General features: G+C 41.3%; 1 protein-coding gene across 8 annotated transcripts in view; it reads left to right on the top strand.

Annotated features, from left to right (window-relative positions):
- Positions 1 to 21,710, top strand: part of MTUS2 (microtubule associated scaffold protein 2) — a 763,477-nt gene that overhangs the window by 640,601 nt on the left and 101,166 nt on the right. The window contains exon 1 of one of the 8 annotated variants that reach the window (XM_049867781.1): positions 17,481 to 17,774. The exons of the other annotated variants lie outside the window; for them this stretch is intronic. Coding sequence (XP_049723738.1) covers positions 17,721 to 17,774 — 54 coding nt within the window. The 5' untranslated portion in view covers positions 17,481 to 17,720. Of the gene's footprint in view, positions 1 to 17,480; positions 17,775 to 21,710 lie in introns of those variants that run through there. 8 annotated transcript variants of the gene reach the window in all.

Raw genomic sequence — 21,710 nt, forward strand, 5'->3', positions numbered from 1 at the left:
ATACAGAATATAAAAAACTAATTTACAGAATGCTTCAAGACATCACAAACGAAATAAGGCAAACTGCAGAAAAAGCCAAGAAACACACTGATAAAACTGTTGAAGAACTCAAAAAAATTATTCAAGAACATAGTGGAAAAATTAATAAGTTGCAAGAATCCATAGAGAGACAACATGTAGAAATCCAAAAGATTAACAATAAAATTACAGAATTAGACAACGCACTAGGAAGTCAGAGGAGCAGACTCGAGCAATTAGAATGCAGACTGGGACATCCGGAGGACCAGGGAATCAACACCAACATAGCTGAAAAAAAATCAGATAAAAGAATTAAAAAAAATGAAGAAACCCTAAGAATCATGTGGGACTCTGTCAAGAAGGATAACTTGCGGGTGATTGGAGTCCCAGAACAGGGAGGGGAGACAGAAAACACAGAGAAAATAGTTGAAGAACTCCCGACACAAAACTTCCCTGACATCATGAAAGACGAAAGGATATCTATCCAAGATGCTCATCGAACCCCATTTAAGATTGATCCAAAAAGAAAAACACCAAGACATATTATCATCAAACTCGCCAAAACCAAAGATAAACAGAAAATTTTAAAAGCAGCCAGGGAGAAAAGAAAGGTTTCCTTCAAGGGAGAATCAATAAGAATAAGTTCAGACTACTCAGCAGAAACCATGCAGGCAAGAAGGGAATGGGACGAAATATACAGAGCACTGAAGGAGAAAAACTGCCAGCCAAGGATCATATATCCAGCAAAACTCTCTCTGAAATACGAAGGCAAAATTAAGATATTTACAGATAAACACAAGTTTAGAGAATTTGCAAAAACCAAACCAAAGCTACAAGAAATACTAAAGGATATTGTTTGGTCAGAAAACCAATAATATCAGATACCAGCACAATACAAGGTCACAAAACAGAACGTCCTGATATCAACTCAAATAATAATAATAATACACATAACAGGGAATCAGGAAGTCAATAGGTAAAAGATCACAATAATCAAAAAGAGGGACTAAATACAGGAGGCATTGAACTGCCATATGGAGAGTGATACAAGGCGATATAGAATGATACAAGTTAGGTTTTTACTTAGAAAAATAGGGGTAAATAATAAGGTAACCACAAAAAGGTATGACAACTTCATAACTCAAGATAAAAGCCAAGAAAAATGTAACGACTCAACTAACATAAAGTCAAAAACTATGAAAATGAGGATCTCACAATTTACTAAGAAAAACGTCTCAGCACAAAAAAGTATGTGGAAAAATGAAATTGCCAACAACACACATGAAAAGGCATCAAAACGACAACACTAGAAACTTATTTATCTATAATTACGCTGAATGTAAATGGACTAAATGCAACAATAAAGAGACAGAGAGTCACGGACTGGATAAAGAAACACGATCCATCTATATGCTGCCTACAAGAGACACACCTTAGACTTAGAGACACAAACAAACTAAAACTCAAAGGATGGAAAAAAATATATCAAGCAAACAATAAGCAAAAAAGAAGAGGAGTAGCCATATTAATTTCTGACAAAATAGACTTTAGACTTAAATCCACCACAAAGGATAAAGAAGGACACTATATAATGATAAAAGGGACAATTGATCAGGAAGACACAACCATATTAAATATTTATGCACCCAGTGACAGGGCTGCAAAATACATAAATCAAATTTTAACAGAATTGAAAAGTGACATAGACACCTCCACAATTATACTAGGAGACTTCAACACACCACTTTCGGAGGACAGGACATCCAGTAAGAAGCTCAATAGAGACACGGAAGACCTACTTACAACAATCAACCAACTTGACCTCATTGTCTTATACAGAACTCTCCACCCAACTGCTGCAAAGTATACTTTTTTTTCTAGCGCACATGGAACATTCTCTAGAATAGACCACATATTAGGTCATAAAACAAACCTTTGCAGAATCCAAAACATCGAAATATTACAAAACATCTTCTCAGACCACAAGGCAATAAAACTAGAAATCAATAACAGAAAAACTAGGGAAAAGAAATCAAATACTTGGAAAACGAACAATACCCTCCTGAAAAAAGACTGGGTTATAGAAGATATCAAGGAGGGAATAAGAAAATTCATAGAATGCAACGAGAATGAAAATACTTCCTATCAAAAGCTCTGGGACACACACTTGAACCAGAGACCTACAATATCCTGAGACCAGAAGAACTAGTTGGTGCCCGGCCACAATCGATGTCTGCCCTGTCAGGGAACACAACAGACAACTCCTGAGGGAGCAGGAGACCAATGGGATGCAGACCCCAAATTCTCATTAAAAGACCACACCTAATGGTATGATTGCGACTAGAGGAATCCCAGAGACAATGCTCCCCAGAACTTCTGATGGCACAGGACGGGAACCATCCCCGAAGACAAATCATCAGGCATGAAAAGAACTGGTCAGTGGGGGGGAGAGAGATACTGATGAAGAGTGAGCTAATTAAATCAGGTGGACACGGGAGAGTGTGTTGGCAACTCTTGACTGGAGGGGGGATGGGAAGATAGAGAGAGAGGGAAGAAGGTAAAATTGGCACGAAACGAGAGACTGTAAGGGCTGACTCAATAGGGGGAGAGCAAGTGGGAGAAGGGAGTAAGATGTATGTAAACCTACATGTGACAGACTGATTGGAATGGTAAATGTTCACTTGAAGCTTAATAAAAATTAAAAAAAAAAAAAATCTATCACAAAAATACAAAAAAGTAAAATAGAATACACAATTGAGTAGCCAACCCTATCAGAGTATTGACAATATTAATTACCAATAAATAGAAGAAGCTACATATGAAAAAAAAAAAAAAGCTCTGGGACACAGCAAAAGCAGTGCTCAGAGGCCAATTTATATCGATAAATGCACACATACAAAAAGAAGAAAGAGCCAAAAGCAGAGAACTGTCCCTACAACTTGAACAAATAGAAAGTGAGCAACAAAAGAACCCATCAGGCACCAGAAGAAAACAAATAATAAAAATTAGAGCTGAACTAAATGAATTAGAGAACAGAAAAACAATTGAAAGAATTAACAAAGCCAAAAGCTGGTTCTTTGAAAAAATTAACAAAATTGATAAACCATTGGCTAGACTGACTAAAGAAATACAAGAAAGGAAACAAATAACCCGAATAAGAAACGAGAAGGACCACATCACAACAGAACCAAATGAAATTAAAAGAATCATTTCAGATTAGTACGAAAAATTGTGCTCTAACAAATTTGAAAACCTAGAAGAAATGGATGAATTCTTGGAAAAACACTACCTACCTAAACTAACACATTCAGAAGTAGAACAACTAAATAGACCCATAACAAAAAAAGAGATGGAAACGGTAATCAAAAAACTCCCAACAAAAAAAAGCCCTGGCCCGGACGGCTTCACTGCAGAGTTCTACCAAACTTTCAGAGAAGAGTTAACACCACTACTACTGAAGGTATTTCAAAGCATAGAAAATGACGGAATACTACCCAACTCATTCTATGAAGCCACCATCTCCCTGATACCAAAACCAGGTAAAGACACCACAAAAAAAGAAGATTACAGACCTATATCCCTCATGAACATAGATGCAAAAATCCTCAACAAAATTCTAGCCAATAGAATCCAACAACACATCAAAAAAATAATTCACCCTGATCAAGTGGGATTTATACCAGGTATGCAAGGCTGGTTTAATATCAGAAAAACCATTAATGTAATCCATCACATAAATAAAACAAAACACAAAAACCACATGATCTTATCAATTGATGCAGAAAAGGCATTTGACAAAGTCCAACACCCATTTATAATAAAAACTCTTACCAAAATAGGAATTGAAGGAAAACTCCTCAACATAATAAAGGGCATCTATGCAAAGCCAACAGCCAATATCACTCTAAATGGAGAGAACCTGAAAGCATTTCCCTTGAGAACGGGAACCAGACAAGGATGCCCTTTATCACCGCTCTTATTCAACATCGTACTGGAAGTCCTAGCCAGGGCAATTAGGCTAGACAAAGAAATAAAGGGTATCCGGATTGGCAAGGAGGAAGTAAAGTTATCACTATTTGCAGATGACATGATCTTATACACAGAAAACCCTAAGGAATCCTCCAGAAAACTACTGAAACTAATAGAAGAGTTTGGCAGAGTTTCAGGTTATAAAATAAACATACAAAAATCACTTGGATTCCTCTACATCAACAAAAAGAACACCGAAGAGGAAATAACCAAATCAATACCATTCACAGTAGCCCCCAACAAGATAAAATACTTAGGAATAAATCTTACCAAGGATGTAAAAGACCTATACAAAGAAAACTACAAAGCTCTACTACAAGAAATTCAAAAGGACATACTTAAGTGGAAAAACATACCTTGCTCGTGGATAGGAAGACTTAACATAGTAAAAATGTCTATTCTACCAAAAGCCATCTATACATATAATGGACTTCCGATCCAAATTCCAATGTCATATTTTAAGGGGATAGAGAAACAAATCACCAATTTCATATGGAAGGGAAAGAAGCCCCAGATAAGCAAAGCATTACTGAAAAAGAAGAAGAAAGTGGGAGGCCTCACTCTACCTGATTTCAGAAGCTATTATACAGCCACAGTAGTCAAAACAGCCTGGTACTGGTACAACAACAGGCACATAGACCAATGGAACAGAATTGAGAACCCAGATATAAATCCATCCACGTATGAGCAGCTGATATTTGACAAAGGACCAGTGTCAGTTAATTGGGGAAAAGATAGTCTTTTTAACAAATGGTGCTGGCATAACTGGATATCCATTTGCAAAACAATGAAACAGAACCCATACCTCACACCATGCACAAAAACTAACTCCAAGTGGATCAAAGACCTAAACATAAAGACTAAAACGATAAAGATCATGGAAGAAAAAATAGGGACAACGTTAGGAGCCCTAATACAAGGCATAAACAGAATACAAAACATTACCAAAAATGACGAAGAGAAACCACATAACTGGGAGCTCCTAAAAATCAAACACCTATGCTCATCTAAAGACTTCACCAAAAGAGTAAAAAGACCACCTACAGACTGGGAAAGAATTTTCAGCTATGACATCTCCGACCAGCGCCTGATCTCTAAAATCTACATGATTCTGTCAAAACTCAACCACAAAAAGACAAACAACCCAATCAAGAAGTGGGCAAAGGATATGAACACACATTTCACTAAAGAAGATATTCAGGCAGCCAACAGATACATGAGAAAATGCTCTCGATCATTAGCCATTAGAGAAATGCAAATTAAAACTACGATGAGATTCCATCTCACACCAACAAGGCTGGCATTAATGCAAAAAACACAAAATAATAAATGTTGGAGAGGCTGCGGAGAGATTGGAACTCTCATACACTGCTGGTGGGAATGTAAAATGGTACAACCACTTTGGAAATCTGTCTGGCGTTATCTTACACAGAAATAGAACTACCATACAACCCAGAAATCCCACTCCTCGGAATATACCCTAGAGACACAAGAGCCTTCACACAAACAGATATGTGCACACCCATGTTTATTGCAGCTCTGTTTACAATAGCAAAAAACTGGAAGCAACCAAGGTGTCCATCAACGGATGAATGGGTAAATAAATTGTGGTATATTCACACAATGGAATACTACACATCGATAAAGAACAGTGACGAATCTGTGAAACTTTTCATAACATGGAGGAACCTGGAAGGCATTATGCTGAGTGAAATTAGTCAGAGGCAAAAGGACAAATATTGTATAAGACCACTATTATAAGATCTTGAGGAATAGTAAAAACTGAGAAGAACACATACTTTTGTGGTTACGAAGGGGGGAGGGAGGGAGGGAGGGAGAGGGTTTTTTATTGATTAATCAGTAGATAAGAACTGCTTTGGGTGAAGGGAAAGACAACACTCAATACATGGAAGGTCAGCTCAATTGGACTGGACCAAAAGCAAAGAAGTTTCCAGGATAAAATGAATGCTTCAAAGATCAGCGGAGCAGGGGCAGGGGTCTGGGGAACATGGTTTGAGGGGACTTCTAAGTCAATTGGCAAAATAATTCTAGTATGAAAACATTCTGCATCCCACTTGGAAATGTGGTGTCTGGGGTCTTAAATGCTAACAAGCAGCCATCTAAGATGCATCAATTGGTCTCAACCCACCTGGAGGAAAGGAAAATGAATAACACCAAGGTCACACGACAACTAAAAGCCCAAGAGACAGAAAGGGCCGCATGAACCAGAGACCTACATCATCCTGAGACCAGAAGAACTAGTTGGTGCCCGGCCACAATCGATGACTGCCCTGACAGGGAGCACAACAGAGAACTCCTGAGGGAGCGGGAGATCAGTGGGATGCAGACCCCAAATTCCCATAAAAAGACCATACTTAATGGTCTGACTGCGACTAGAGGAATCCCGGTGGCCATGGTCCCCAGACCTTCTGTTGGCACAGGACGGGAACCATCCCCGAAGACAACTCATCAGACATGAAAGGGACTGGTCAGCGGGTGGGAGAGAGATGCTGATGAAGAGTGAGCTAATTATATCAGGTGGTCACTTGAGAGTGTGTTGGCAACTCTTGTCTGGAGGGGGGATGGGAGGATAGAGAGAGAGGGAAGCTGGCATAATTGTCACGAAGGGAGAGACTGAAAGGGCTGACTCAATAGGGGGAGAGCAAGTGGGAGTAGGGAGTAAGATGTATGTAAACTTACATGTGACAGACTGATTGGATTTGTAAATGTTCACTTGAAGCTTAATAAAAGTTATTAAAAAAAAAAAAAAAAAAAGACAAATCCATTGCTGTCAGGTCGATTCTGACTCAGCGACCCTAAAGGTTAGAGAAGAACTGCCCCATGGGGCTTACAAGGAGCACCTGCTGGATTCGATCTGCTAACTTTTGGTTAGCAGCCAAGCTCTTAACCACTGTGCCACCAGGACTCCTACATGCAACAACTTGATAATTCTCATCAACAAGCAAAATTAACATACATGGTTGGAATTCAGGATCTTTATCTTTGGAGAGCTGTTGACTAGGAGGGGTGACAAAGGACGGTTTGCATTGCAGGTGATATTCTCTTTCTTGATATGGGTTCTAACTACACAGGTTTGTTCACCCTGTGAAAACTCATGAAATTGTACCCATGAATTTTCTGTATGTATGCTGTACTCTAATAAAAAGGTTTATAAAATTATTTGTATATACATTGGTGCTATTAAATGTGAAGTAGGTTTGATACTTTAGTACTTCAAATTCCGTTATAAAATTAGTAACTTACAGAGTTACCGAGCACCTGTTATGTGGTACGAAGTAGACACACACTTCCATTTTCCCACAACCGTATACAGTAGATGATGTGATCTCCAGCTTACAGAGATGAAAACCGTGGCTCAGAGAGAGGAAGTGACTTACGCAAAGTCACAGAACTGAGATTCAAACAGAACTCCATCTCATCTCTGTGTTGAAGCTGCTCTTTTTCTTGCTTTCATTCTTTAATAAGTAGTTGCACTGTTGTTGGATATTCAGCTGATGTTCCACCGTGACGGTCTTTCTCATCTAATGTTGTATCACATAACCAAATGTACTTTGTGGCTTTCCCAACTGTGTTTCTGGTACTACCCATCCATTGTCTCATATTGTCTAACCTATTTGTCCAGCTTTGTTGTTGTTGTGTTCCATCGAGTAGATTCTGACTCATAGTGCCCCTGTAGGACAGAGTATTCTGACTCATAGTGCCCCGTAGGACAGAGTATTCTGACTCATAGTGCCCCTGTAGGACAGAGTAGACTGCCGCTTATGAGTCAGAATTGACTCAACAGCAGTGGGTTTGGGTTTTTTGGTTAATCTTTACAGGTGAAGATCACCAGGTCTTTCTCCCACAGAGCCACTAGGTGAGTTTAAACCGCCAGCCTTTTGGTTAGCAGCTGAGCTCTTAACCATTGAGCCCCCAGGGCTCCCTATTAGCTAGTAAGGGCCATTTTGAATTGCATGTCCCTTTTGAGAGTGGTCAACTCTTCTTAAGGTTAATAACCTTAAAACCCAACCCACCTTTTGCTGTGGAGTCAATTCCCATTCATAGCAACCCTAGAGAACACAGTAGAACTGCCCCATAGGGTTTCCAGGGAGCGCCTGGTGGATTCAAACTGCTGACCTTTTGGTTAGCAGCCAAGCTCTTAACCACTGTGCCACCAGGACTCTAATCACCTTAGTCACAGATTTGAAAGAAGAAGAAGAAAAAAAAAAGATGTCAAAGTACAACAGACTAGGGAAAGGAGGGATTGTTCTACATAAGTTGGCGGGCTTTCCTACTTGGGTATTATATCTAAGTGACAGTTTTATAGTTCTTTTTAAAAGTATCTAAGAACAGAAAAGCACAGATGCCATTCATTTCTCCTTTTTCCCCCTTAATTTTCAGAGGTGTCTGTATGCAGATGAAGGCAAGCATCAATCACTTCCAGTTTAAAGATGTACGTCTTTTATTTTCTTTTTCCAGCCCATCCCCACCTTGTTACAGTCTCTGGATGGGTTGTGTTTAGCGAGAGCTACGCGTATTTTCCTGGCGAACGCCTTTGCGGAAAGGCAGCGCTAGGGCTCAAGCTCATATTTCAGATGCATGGAAAAAGGAGGGGTATGGACGGTGTATCCAAAATAAACAGATGGTTGCCTTGACAGTCTGTAAGAGGCTCTCTCATGATGGCTTTTCATGGTTTTCTTTTGGAATAGATAGTGAGACACTGATACAAGTTTTCTCTCGTCGACCTGCAAATGGCACCATAGCTCACAAGCTGCATGAAATGCCAGGATGCTTCTGTGGAGGTGCCACCTGCAGTTAGCTCGGCTCCGCCGAGGTCCCATGCCCTGTCCCTTCAGAAATGTTCCTGAGACCTGTTCTCAAGGCTTACTGCCTGTGTTCTCTGTGGGGCAGTTCTACTCTGTCCTATAGGGTCGCTATGAGTCGGAATGAACTCGACGGCACTGGTTTGGTTTTGGTTTGGACTGCCTGTGTTGCGGGTGTGAACATAAGGCCCAGCAAGGGGGCTGTCTTAGTTATCCAGTGCTGCTGTAGCCAAAATGCCACAAGTGGGTGGCTTTAACAAACAGAAATTTATTTTCTCACAATTTCAGAGGTTAGAAGTCGGAATTCAGGGCACCAGCTCCAGGGCAAAGCTCTCTCTCTCTCTCTGCTCTGGAGAAAGGTCCTTTTCTCTTTTGAGCGTCTGTTCCTTGGCAATCTTCATGTGGCATGGTGTCTGTCTTCCCCCATTTTTGCTTGCTTGCTTAATCTATTCATTGATATCTCAAAAAAGACTGATTTAAGATACACCCGACATTAACATAACAAAGAAAACTCATTCCCAAATGGGATTATAACCAACACATTAGCAGCCAAGTGCTTGATTACTGCATCCCAAGGCTTTCTACCACTCGTTTAGCCACAACCCATTGCCCTCAAGTTGTTTCCGACTCGTAACGACACTATAGGACAGAGTAGAGCTGTCCCATAGGGTTTCTAGGGAGCAGCTGGTGGATTCAAACTGCCGACCTTTTGGTTAACAGCTGAGCTCTTATAGGGGTTAGGATTTACAAAATGTTTTTGGGGGACACAATTCAATCCATAACAAGGGCCCAGCAGGGAGGCCCCATATGTAAGCAATTATTACTACGTTTAAACCTGGATGTTACAGGCAAGAGCAAGCTTATAGAAGGACATGAAATCCCAGAGGAGGAGAAAACGAACTCCAGATGGGCAGATCGGGTAGAGGCCCTGGAGAAGATGAGGGATGCTGACCAGGACTTGGGGATCAAGGTTGACAGGAGGAAACTGAGTCTGCCCAGGGGTGACAGAGAGGGTGGGAGAGGGGAGGACTGGAATGCAGGTTTAAGAAGGACACCTATTGCTGTCTAGTCAATTCCTGCTCATAGTGACACTATAGGACAGAGGAGATGTGCCCCATAGAGCACCAGTTCTTTCTCCCACAGAGCAGCTGGTGGGTTTTAACCATTGACCTTTTGGTTAGCAGCCAAGCTCTTAACCACTTGACACCAAGGCTTCTTTAAGAAAGACAAGGAAACATAAATAATAAAATTGAACATTTGAACACTGACTTATGTACATGGTTTCTACTACATCAGTTTAAAGTTATTGTACATTTGTTTATAAGTATTCTTAAAAAAAAAAAAAAAAACCACTGAAGTAGATCAAGCTCCAAGCTGTGACATGCAGGGCAATGCCATAAATATGTTTGAATTCCCTTTTACATTTTTCATGTGCTGAGATACCTTATCCAGGTTACAACACAAACTTACAATTATGCTAGGAGCCCTGGTGGCACAGCAATTAAGCACTCAGCCGCAAACCAAAAGATTGTTGGTTTGAACTCACCCAATGGCTCCACTGGAGAAAGACCTAGCCATCTGCTTCCCTGAAGATTATTATAGCCAAGAAAACCCTAAGGAACTCAGTTCTACTCTGTCACATGGGATCCCTATGAGTTGGAATCAACACAAGGCACCCAACAACAAACAACAATTTTGCTAGCCTTGAAGATAAAAGGCTCAGTGATTACAATGCAATTAATAAACACAGTGGTTAGGGACATAGCTTTAGCATCAGACCTGAGTTCAAGTCCCCGCTCTATCACTTCCTAACTTTTTGCATCCCTAACAGGTTATGTAATTGCTGAGCCTCAGTCTTCTTATCTATAAAATGGACATAACAGTAGTGCTAATTTCACTTACTACATGCAAGCCCTAAGCCCAGGGCCTGGCATCTTTCTCCAAAACACAGAGCATTAGTAAAGCTTTCTCTGAAGAGATACTGAATTGCACACATGAAAAATGTCAAATTTACAAATGTTTTATTCTCTATTTTTTTATAGCAATTAAAAAACAAAGACACAGGAGCCAACAAAAGGAGTGCCCAATGGCCAGGTTAGTTAGTTAGGTGCTGTTGAGTCAGTTCAGCTCACTGCAACCCCACGTGACACAGTAGAACTGTCCCATAGGGTTTTCTAGACTGTAATCTTTATGGGAGCAGATCTCTAGGTCTCTCTGTAGAGCCACTGGGTGGGTTTGAACCACCAACTTTTTGGTTAGCAGCCAAGCACTTAACCATTGTGCCACCAGGGCTCCTTCCCATTGATTAAAGATGGCATACATTGAGCATCTAAAAGGAATAATAAACCCTGGTGACATAGTGGTTAAGAGCTATGGCTGCTAACCAAAAGGTTGGGAGTTCAAATCCACCAGGCACTCCTTCAGAACCCTATGGGGCAGTTCTATTCTGTCCTGTAGTGTTGCTGAGTCGGAATGACTCGATGGCAGTAGTTTTTTTTTTTTTTTTAAGGAATGATAAGTGCAATTGATTGAAACACATTCTATATATTTTTTAATGAGCTTAAAATAATGTTTTGAAAAGAAGTGAGAGGAAGCCAAAAAAAAAAAAATTTAATAAAAACAGCACCGAGTCTTTATTTAGCATATCAGCACTTAAAAGGAAAGAACCAAGCATTTATCTTGCCTTGTCTGCACAAAATGTATTGCAGGGAATTGAAATCACCCCAGTTGATAAAGAAAAGTCTTTTTTTTTTTTTTTTTTTACCATAATATAAAAATTGCAACAAATAGATGCAAAAAAAATCATGTTGCAACTCTGATGAGTCAGGTGATAATGATTAACAGGCGAAACCATGAGATGGAAGGTTGATGGGGAGCTTTACAGTGGAGGAGAGGAGGCCCTTGTACCCTGTTCTGTGACAGCTGCACTAAGACCGGGACACCTGGAGTTGATGGGCTTCCTGGTGGGATGCAATGAGGCCCGCAAGTGAGGTACTGCTGCCCAAAGAAATTAGATGTGAATCTAATTCAGCCTGGAGAACTAAATTTTATTTGCAGGGCTGCAGGAACAAGGGAGAGGGCAGTGTTGTTCAGTGGTAGAATTCTTGTCTTCCATGTGGGAGACCTGGGTTTCATTCCCAACCAATGCAGCCACCACCCGTCTGTCAGTGGAGGCTTGCGTGTTGCAATGACGCTGAACAGGTTTCAGCGGAGCTTCCAGGCTAAACCAGACTAGGAAGAAAGGCCTGGAGATCTATTTCCAAATAACAACCAGTGGAAACCCTATGGGTCACAACGGTTCGATCCATGAGGCCGCCGTGAGTCAGGGGCAGACTCCATGGCAGCTAACAAGAGCAACAACAACAGGAGCAGTTGAGGTGACATTAGAAGGAAATAACCAGGAAAACCCAGAATGTGGGACATTCCACAGGACAGCTGACCCAGTTTCTGAGCAAGTCAATGACTTGGGGGCATGGGGGGAAAGGAGAGGGGGAGGAGTGGGGACCATTGTAGATAAAAGACTTAGTATAATATGTGGGCCTGGTTGAGATCCTGCTTCAAACAAACCAACTCACAGGTTTTCTGGTTTTGTTTTTTTGTTTTTGGAGACACCAAGAAAATTTGGTTGTAGACTAGGTATTAGATGCCAAGGAAATGCTGTCAGTTTTCTTTGGTGTGTGAATGGCATTGTGGTTATGTACGATATTTTCCATAATTCATAGCAACTCATTCTAAAGTATATAAGGCTTTGCTTTAAAATACTTTAACAAAGAAAAAAAGAGCGAAAGAGAAAAGGGACAAGTGAAGACAAGGTGACAAAATCTTGGTAATTGCTGAATCTGGGTTATGGGTATATTTTTAAAAAGTAAAAAAGGGATAAAAACCAGTACCACTGACCAACGAGTCAACTCCAGCTCATGGAGACCGCATGTCTGTCAGATTAGAACTGTGCTCCATACGGTTTTCAGTGGCTGATTTTTCATCAGGCCTTTCTTCCGAGGTGCTCTGGGCGAGCTTGAACCTCCAGCCTTTCGGTTAGCAGCCAAACACATTAACCATTTACACCACCCAGGGACTCCCAAAAAGAAAGAAAGAAGGAAAGGGAAAGGAAGAAAAGAAGGGATAGATGAAACAAGTGTGCCAAAATCTTGATAAACACTGAAACTGGAAACGGGTGTATGAAAGTTCTTTGCATTTATTCCTTATTTAAAGAAAACAAGGAAGGCAATTTTAGGACACTGGTATAATTTTGAAATTCTAGGTCATTTGCACTAAGATCATACCCCGTGTCAACTGCAGCAGTGCTGTTTAGGCTGGACTGTGCCAAGCCCAGTCTCCTGCCCTTTAATGCCCTCTGTGCACCAGAAGAGAAGCTACACCTTGTCTTTCTCTGTGTCGCCTCCCCAGTCTCATCCCTAATCTCCTGTAGGCAACCACTTGAGCCAGCATTCTCAGACATCTCCCAAGAACAACCAGTAATTTTCAAGTACAGTGTAATCGAAATTCTAATTTAGAAAGAAACAGTTGCCTAAGGCGAACTATCTGCAGAAAGACAGTCCTGCCCAAAGAAAGCACCCTTTACATTATTACGGGGAGAAGTTGAGCTTCTTGGAGCATCCCCACTCCCACTGGTCCCTTCTACAATAGGGGCTTTGCTCTGTCCGTGCTTAATCAGAGCCTTAGTGTGCAGGACAGTCTGCCTCAAGGTGAGCGCAAGTCACCACTTCTGCAACATAAAGGTTTTCTCTCAAGGTTTCAAAAATCCAAGAAACAGGTTCAAGCTCAAAGTTCTGTGAGCTTTTCTTCCTCTGAGAGGTCTGCCCAAGAGGTTCCCAAGCTGGCTGCCAAGGTGGGCAAGTCTGTCTGAGAGGAAGGCAGTTCTGTTTCTCCATGGCCCTGCAGAACCCAGGCCCAGGGCTCGCTTACTTTTTGCTGCTGTATATATAGAGAGTACTAACCGCTATACCACTATGGCGCGCCACAAGAGGGAAACCCTGGCGGCATAGTGGTTAAGTGCTGTGGCTGCTAACCAAAAAGTCCAAAGTTCGAATCCACCAGGATTATGCCACTCAACGGCAATGGGTTGGTTTTGGTTGGTGTAGAGAGCCATTGCCATTGAGTCAATTCCGACTCATAGCGGCCCTATGGGACAGAGTAGAACTGCCTCATAGGGTTTCCAAGGAGTAGCTGGTGTATTCATACTGCCAAACTTTTGGTTAGCAGCCAAGCTTTGAACCACTGCCTCACCAGGGCTCCATATATATTTGTTGTTATTGTTGGGTGCTGTGGAATCAATTCTGACTCATAATGACCCCATGTGACAGAGTAGAACTGCCCCATAGGATTTTCTAAGCTGTAACTTTTATGGAGTTCAAAGGGTCCCTGGTGGCGCAGTGGTTAAGCGCTTGGTTAGAACCCACCAGCCACTCCTCGGGAGAAAGATGTAGCAATCTGCTGCAGTAAAGACTACAGCCTTGGAAACCCTATGAGGCAGCTGTACTCTGTCCTATAGGGTTGCTATGAGTCAGAATTGACTTGATGGCACTGGGTTTGGTTTTTGGCATATATATTTCTAGATATATATACTATATATGCTATATTATATAAATTATATGTAATACATATTATATCACTAATACATATATAATTATATATATATACCCATTGCTGTCGAGTCTATATTCAGACTTAAAGTGACCCTATTGGACAGAGTAGAGCTGTCCCATACGATTTCCAAGGAGCAGCTGGTGGATTCGAACTGCCGACCTTTTAATTAGCAGACTGAGCTTTTAGCCACTGTGCCACCAGGGCCCCGATTATATACATGTTAGAGATTAATTATATGTATTAGAAAATATTTAGTATATATAATACAGTATATCTAACATATATTTAGAAATACGTATAGTTATGTATTTTATATATACTTGTTAAGTGCTGTCAAATCAGTTCTAACTCATAGCAACCCTGCGCACAACAGAACAAAACACTGCCTGGCCCTGCGCCATTTTCACAATTGTTGCTATGTTTGAGCTCATTGTTACAGCCACTGTGTCAATCCATGTCTTGTCTTTTTCTCTAACCCTCTACTTTACCAAGCGTGATGTCTTTCTCCAAAGTATGTGAGACAAAGTCTCACCATCCTCGCTTCTAAGGAGCTTTCTGGCAGTACTTCTTCCAACACAGACTTGTTCATTCTTCTGCAGTCCATGGTAGATTCAGTATTCTTTGCCAACACCATAATTCAAAGGCATCAATTCTTTTTCAGTTGTCCTTATTCATTCGAACTTTTCCAGCTTTCACATGCATATGAGGCGATTGAAAATACCATGGCTTGGGTCAGGCAGAAAACTCTGGTGGCCTAGTGGTTAAGTGCCACTGCTGCTAACCAAAGGGTAGGCAGTTTGAATTTGCCAGGTGCTCCTTGGAAACTCTATGGGGCAGTTCTACTCTGTTCTATAGGGTTGCTATGAGTCAGAATCGACTCGATGGCACTGGGTTTGGTTTGGTTTGGTTTTGGGTCAGGCGCACCTTAGTCCTTAAAGCAACGTCTTTGCTTTTCAACACTTTAAAGAGGTCTTTTGCAGCAGATTTGCCCAATGTGATACGTTGTTTGATTTCTTGACTGCTGCTTCCATGGGCATTGATTGTGGATCCAAGTAAAATGAAATCCTTGTCAACTTGGATCCTTTCCCTGTTTATCATAATGTTGCTTATCAGTCCAGTTGTGAGGATTTTTTTGTTTTCTTTATGTTGAGGTGTAATACATACTGAAGGCTGTGGTCTTTGATCTTCACCAGTAAGTGCTTCAAGTCCTCTTCACTTTCTGCAAGCAAGGTTGTGTCATCTGCATAATGCAGGTCCTTAATGAGTCTTCCTCCAAACCTGCTGCCACATTCTTCTCCATATAGTCCAACTTCTCAGGTTATTTGCTCAGCATGAATATTGAATAGAAGTGGGAGTGTTGGATCAAAGGATATGTACATTTAAAATTTTGATAAACCCACCCACTGCCGTCAAGTCAATTTTGACTCATAGCAACCCTATAGGAGAGAGTAGAACTGCCCCACAGAGTTTCCAAGGAGCACCTGGTGGATCTGAACTGCCAATGTCTTGGTTAGCAGCTGTAGCACTTAACCACTACGCCACCACAGTTTCCTTAAAATTTTGATGAAACCAAAAACCCAAACCCAGTGCCATCAAGTCGATTCCGACTCATAGCGACCCTATAGGGCAGAGTAGAACTGCCCCATAGAGTTTCCAAGGAACGCCTGGCAGATTCGAACTGCTGACCTCTTGGTTAGCAGCTGTAGCACTTAACCACTATGCCATCAGGGTTTCCAAAATTTTGATAGGTACAGCCAAATTGCCTTCCTGAAAGACTGTACTAATTTACCTGCCTATACCTGTTAGGGAAACCCTGATAGTATAGTGGTTAAGTGCTAAGGCTGTGAACCAACAGGTCATGGCAATGGGTTTATATATATATATATTATATATACACCTATTAGCTTTAAAGAAAGGTATGAACCTGTTCTTTCAAGTTTAGGGCAAACATTCCAACCTGTCATTATGCAATCACAAAATATTCCCCTGCTTTCTATGAGCAAATCCGAATAGCCTGTGCTACTTTATTAAAATACTTGGAAAATCTCATGAAGTTCATAAAAATCGCCTTATTTTAACAACTACGTTTTGCTATGAGTTGGAATTGACTCGAGGGCAGTGGGCTATTTGGTTTGCTTGTATAATGAGGCAAATTTAGTGCCCAAAAATGTAATTTTATATGTCTGTGGATGATAAATTTCAGAATTTCTCCTCTGAGATACCAGGACATAGAAAGGTTAATCTTGTGTATATTTGTATTTTTTTGCTTTCAAGGCTATGAGGATATCTTTTTAAATACCAGGTCTCTTTTCAAAGGAGACTTTTGCCCCCTCCCACCCCCACCCTTCTCCCATTTTGGTTTTTAACAATTTGAAAGATAGACAATTGCTGAGAAAGATCAAGTCCTTTAAGGCTTTTATGCCTAGGAGAAATAATATCTGCCCCCAACCCCACCCACCCCCATCTTCATCATTTCATCCGCTTGAATGGCTTGTGTATGTCAGCCTAGGCAATCAATTTCACAATTCCAGCTCAAATATAAAGATTTCATCAAAGAAGGCAAATTTTGTTCACGGCACACAAATTCAAAAATGAGCCCATAGCAGTGGGAGCAGGCTAACCAATATCCTGGCAGGGGGCGTTCAGTTTTGGGCGAGATCAAGCAACTACCTCACATTTGCAGATCTGTTTACCTATCAGAAAAATAGCAGCCCAGTATTTGAGCGGAGCCAGGTCCTTCTCAGCCCCCCTGCCCTTTCTTTCAAGTCTCCCTTTGCGCCCGAGGATGGTCTTTTGTGTTCCCATCCCTTCTCCAGGCGTGTCTGTTGTGTGCGGAGAGGCAGATCCACCAAGGAGAGGAGGGAGCGGCCGCCAGGGGCAGGCTGGCCGGCCTCTTAGGAAGCCGGAATTGGTAAACGCTCCGTTATTCTGCGACTATTGATTTGCCTCACTGAGGATTCCAATGGCAAAGTGACCCTCCCTCCTGCCTGTCCCCTCCCTTCCTTGCTCCCTCCCCTCCTCCCACAGTAGGATCCTAACGCTGGCGAGCCCGGGCTCCTCCTCTCCTTCCTCGGGCTCCTGAATTCCCGAAGTTATTAGGAGAAATAAGGTAGCGGAGGGGGCCACATGGAAGTTGTGACAGCTCCCAGAGGCTCGCCCCTTTCGCGTGTGTCATCCCTCGGCTTAGGAATTACCCGCTGACACGTTGAATACAGGAGTCCCCTTTCCAGCCAGCCTGCCGGGATGGGCCATTGCTGCTGCAAGCCTTATAACTGCCTTCAGTGCCTGGACAAGACGGTACTTTGCCTTCTGTCTCCTTCTTGTTTCCCCCCTCCCCCTTTGAAAGGGCAGAGATAAAGCCTGGAGCCGGCAGCCCACCACCCTTCGTTCTCCTTAGCATGCCTGTGCGCTTTGTTGGGGAGAAGGAGACTCCCTTCCTGGCTTCCAGTGTGCTGAATCCTGAGTGGTGCTCAGAGAAACACTTGCTCTCACATACTCTGCAGTGCCTTACATAATTCTCTGTTCCTGCAGGCTCAGATGGAACTGTTGCATTTTCCTGAAATAGTCGGGCTCTGCAAAAACATCTTGAAAATCCAAACTACCCAACCCTGGGGAGATTTTGAATGCATTTTCATGGACCTGCAAAACCTAAGGTGGTCCGGTGGGGGAACTTAGATTAGCTAGACGGATTTCTCTTTGCCAAGGGCTAACTTTGAAAGTTTACCACTATTTTTTCGAAGCAGCATCGATTCTTGTCGTTGATATTCCTAAGGCCGTGAAAGAAAGCTTAGGTCTTTTCTGTGTACTTTCTTATGTCACATAGGAGGGAATAGCGTAGAAATGAAACTTACGGAGCCAAGAGTCTGAGGGTGTGTTTCAAGTCTCACTGGGAGGAAAATTCACAGCCAGGGAACTGAAAATAGAGAGTGGGAACGAGAATTGTACGCCAATTCCAGCACAAAGCTTTTCTTTGCTCTTGACATTTGCCTAGTCTGTGAGCTGGTGGTATAGGGCAGGTATAAGAGAGGATTTCAATTTCACTGCTAGAAATATGTTGCCAAGAACTCACATCTGTCTGATATATTTTATTATTGAGCACGTTCAGGTTCCTCAAAAATGTATGAAATGAGATTTAATAAGAAGTTGAAATTGCCTCCTTTCTACCCATATGGGCATCAGCTGTCTAGATAGCTTGAGGTACAGTGGGTGACCAGGTGATGGAAATGATGATGACTTAATATAAAACTCATTACAAGACAGTCACTTGGGAACATATTCGTTATCAGCTCTGCTTATGAACTTCGGCCTGAAGTAGGGGTACCTGTCACCTAGGATAATTACACTGGCACCTAAGAAGTCACTTAGTACTTTTCTTTCACTAGAAATAACAATTTCAATGGGTTTGACTTTTGCTATGGTAAGTACGAGCTGAAATATTTATACACGCCTTTATGTGCTTTTAACAAACGGAAATAGAAAACATTTGCTCTCTCTTGCCTCCAAGTCCAACATTGCCGTGATTAATAGGCCCTTTTCCAAGAATGGAGCTCTGGTGGCGCAGTGCTTAAACACTCAGACTGCCAACCAGCTCCCCAAGGATCTGTCCACCTGTGGACTCAGCATGGCCCAGGATCAAAAGGTGGGCAGTTCAAATCCACCAGTCGCTCCTTGGGAACCCTATTGGGCAGTTCTACTCTATCCTATAGAGTTTCCATGACTCGGTATCGGCTCAACAGCAATGGGTTTTGGTTTTCCAAGAACAGTGGTCACAAAAAGGCTCTGAAGAAAACTTTGTAACAATAATTATAATAAGAAGGAAGGATTTGCCCCATGTACAACAATATTAGGGGCCCTGGTGGCTCTCGGTGGTTAACGGCTTGGCTGCTAACCAAAAGGTCAGAGGTTCGAACCCACTAGCCGCTCCACAGAAGAAAGATGTGGCAGTCTGCTTCCACAAAGATTTACAGCCTAGAAAACCCAACGGGGCAGTTCTCCTCTGTCACATGCGGTTGCTGTGAGTCAAATAGACTCGACAGCAATGGGTCAGTGGGGTTACAACAATATTATCAAGTTCATATTCATAGACCCTGGTGCAAAAGTTTTAGAGAAACTGTAATATGGCAGGCCTTTTTTGTTGGACAAAATGTATTTTTAGTAAATCCTTCCTCGTTTTTGTTCCAAATAAGGTTCATGAAAATAAGAATAATCCCTGTGTCACTCTTTAATTCAGAGATTTGGAGGGATAATTAAATGCTATTTGATTTCTTTAACCCAGCGATTGTATCTTTCAGATGTTTTGGCTTTGAAACTCCAAACTTAATACAAAATTACTCCTTCCTGATGAAAACTTAAATGCTTACACGGTATTGATCAACTTTTTCATAATGTTCACACTCCCAGTTCTTGATATTTCCTTGCTATGTTTTAGAGCAGTATTTCGTCGGCAGTTTTATAGACGTTATCTACATAGATGTTGTTTTCGGAAATTGAGGGCTTTAAAAAAAATGTTGTTTTCGGAAATTGAGGGCTTTAAAAAAAATGTTAAAAGTCATTAATTAAAAATTTGAAAAGTCATTGTTTTATTTAGTTGCTCACTTTTCAGGATAACTTCGTAGGCGGTATGCTAAAATCATTTGTTTATTCAATAGTTACTTATTAAGTAAGCCAGGCTTTGTATACTAGGAGGATTGTGGGTTTTTACTCCAAACTCAAACTCTAGAAAGCAGTATATATTTCAATCCCGGAGTAAAACTCATCAGTCTCTTAATCAACTCTAACATGGTTAGGGAGAGGCTTCATAAAATTGTTGATAAAGTCATTCCTGATTAATTTACCTAGCCTAAATAATTTTTATTTATTTATTTATTTAATAAACCTTAAGAAATAATAATTTTAAAAAATTTTCCTCCAGAACTTAAGAAGTTCTTCAATTTCATAACTATATGATCATTACAAAATAGAAAACTTCAACTGCTTTGAAAAACTAAAAAAAAAAAAATTGTTTTTAAGTAGTTCAGATAGCTAAAGATGTTCTAAAGAAGTGTTTGGGCAATTTTAAATAATCAGTTTTGGAGATGGGGCTAGAAACACAAATCTGAAGCCGCTCTCTTGACTTTATGTAATTTGTTAGGGAAAACTATAGAGGCTACCTAGAGTACAAAATGAATAACAATTTGTTCAATGAACAAATGGGTTTTAAAAGCTGACTGTTTCAACTTATAAAAACCTATTATTGACAATTTTATTGCGATTTACTCTGTGCCTGGTTATTTTGGAAACTATCAAAGAATTCTTCAAAGACACACACAGCCTGCCCTAACAGAGTTTACCAGTTATTGTGGTTTGGTTGTGTTTCCGCTTATTCCAGAAAAATTACAAGTGGGCTAGATAACAGTAAAATACCCATTAAAACTCATTGCTGTCGAGTCCAATCCAACTCATAGTGACCCTAAAGGACAGAGTAGAACTTCCCCATGGGGTTTCCAAGGAGCACCTGGTAGATTCGAACTGCTGACCTTTTGGTTAGCAGCCATAGCTCCTCACCACTACGCCACCAGGATGTCCAAGGATAACATACATAGGACAGTTAGACATTGGCCCGAGACTGGAGTATACTTAAGGGAAAGTTACGTGAGACTGATCGTACCCGTTTCTGGAATGTAGGAAAAGGGGAAATCAGTGCTGAAATTATGAGCAAGGCTTCTTGGAAAACAGTGGAACATGAATCGCACTGTGCAGTGGGGTGGAATTTTAATAAATTAGAGAAGGAATGCGAATCAAAGTACAGAGTGCATAAATAAAGGTGTCAGCCCAATTCGACGAAAGATGAGAGGGAAAAATCTCAGCAGATGGAAAAATATTTTCCAGCCTGTGAAAGCTAGACCCAGGTTTCTTAACTTGGGTTAATAACAAGTAGGGAGTCTTTTTGGGGTTTTGAGCTGAGAGGCAATCTAGAAAGGCTCGTCTAAGAAAGATGTGGCCCAGGAAGGCCACTGATACCCCAGATGGATCCCACTGGTATCCCCAGATGGATCCCATTGGTACCCCCAGATGGATCCCCAAGGATCTGTCTACCTGTGGACTCAGCATGGCCCAGGATCAAGCCATCAGCCCTGCACATACAGAAATCCCTTATCCTTAACCTTCCAGAAGTGATCCTTCTTAGGAATGCTGACCTGGTAAACCAGAAAGACAACTTGTTTTGTTTGTTTTTTTTTAAACTATAAAAAAATA

The sequence above is a fragment of the Elephas maximus genome, chromosome 23 (assembly GCF_024166365.1).
Source record: "Elephas maximus indicus isolate mEleMax1 chromosome 23, mEleMax1 primary haplotype, whole genome shotgun sequence".
Classification (NCBI taxonomy): domain Eukaryota; kingdom Metazoa; phylum Chordata; class Mammalia; order Proboscidea; family Elephantidae; genus Elephas; species Elephas maximus.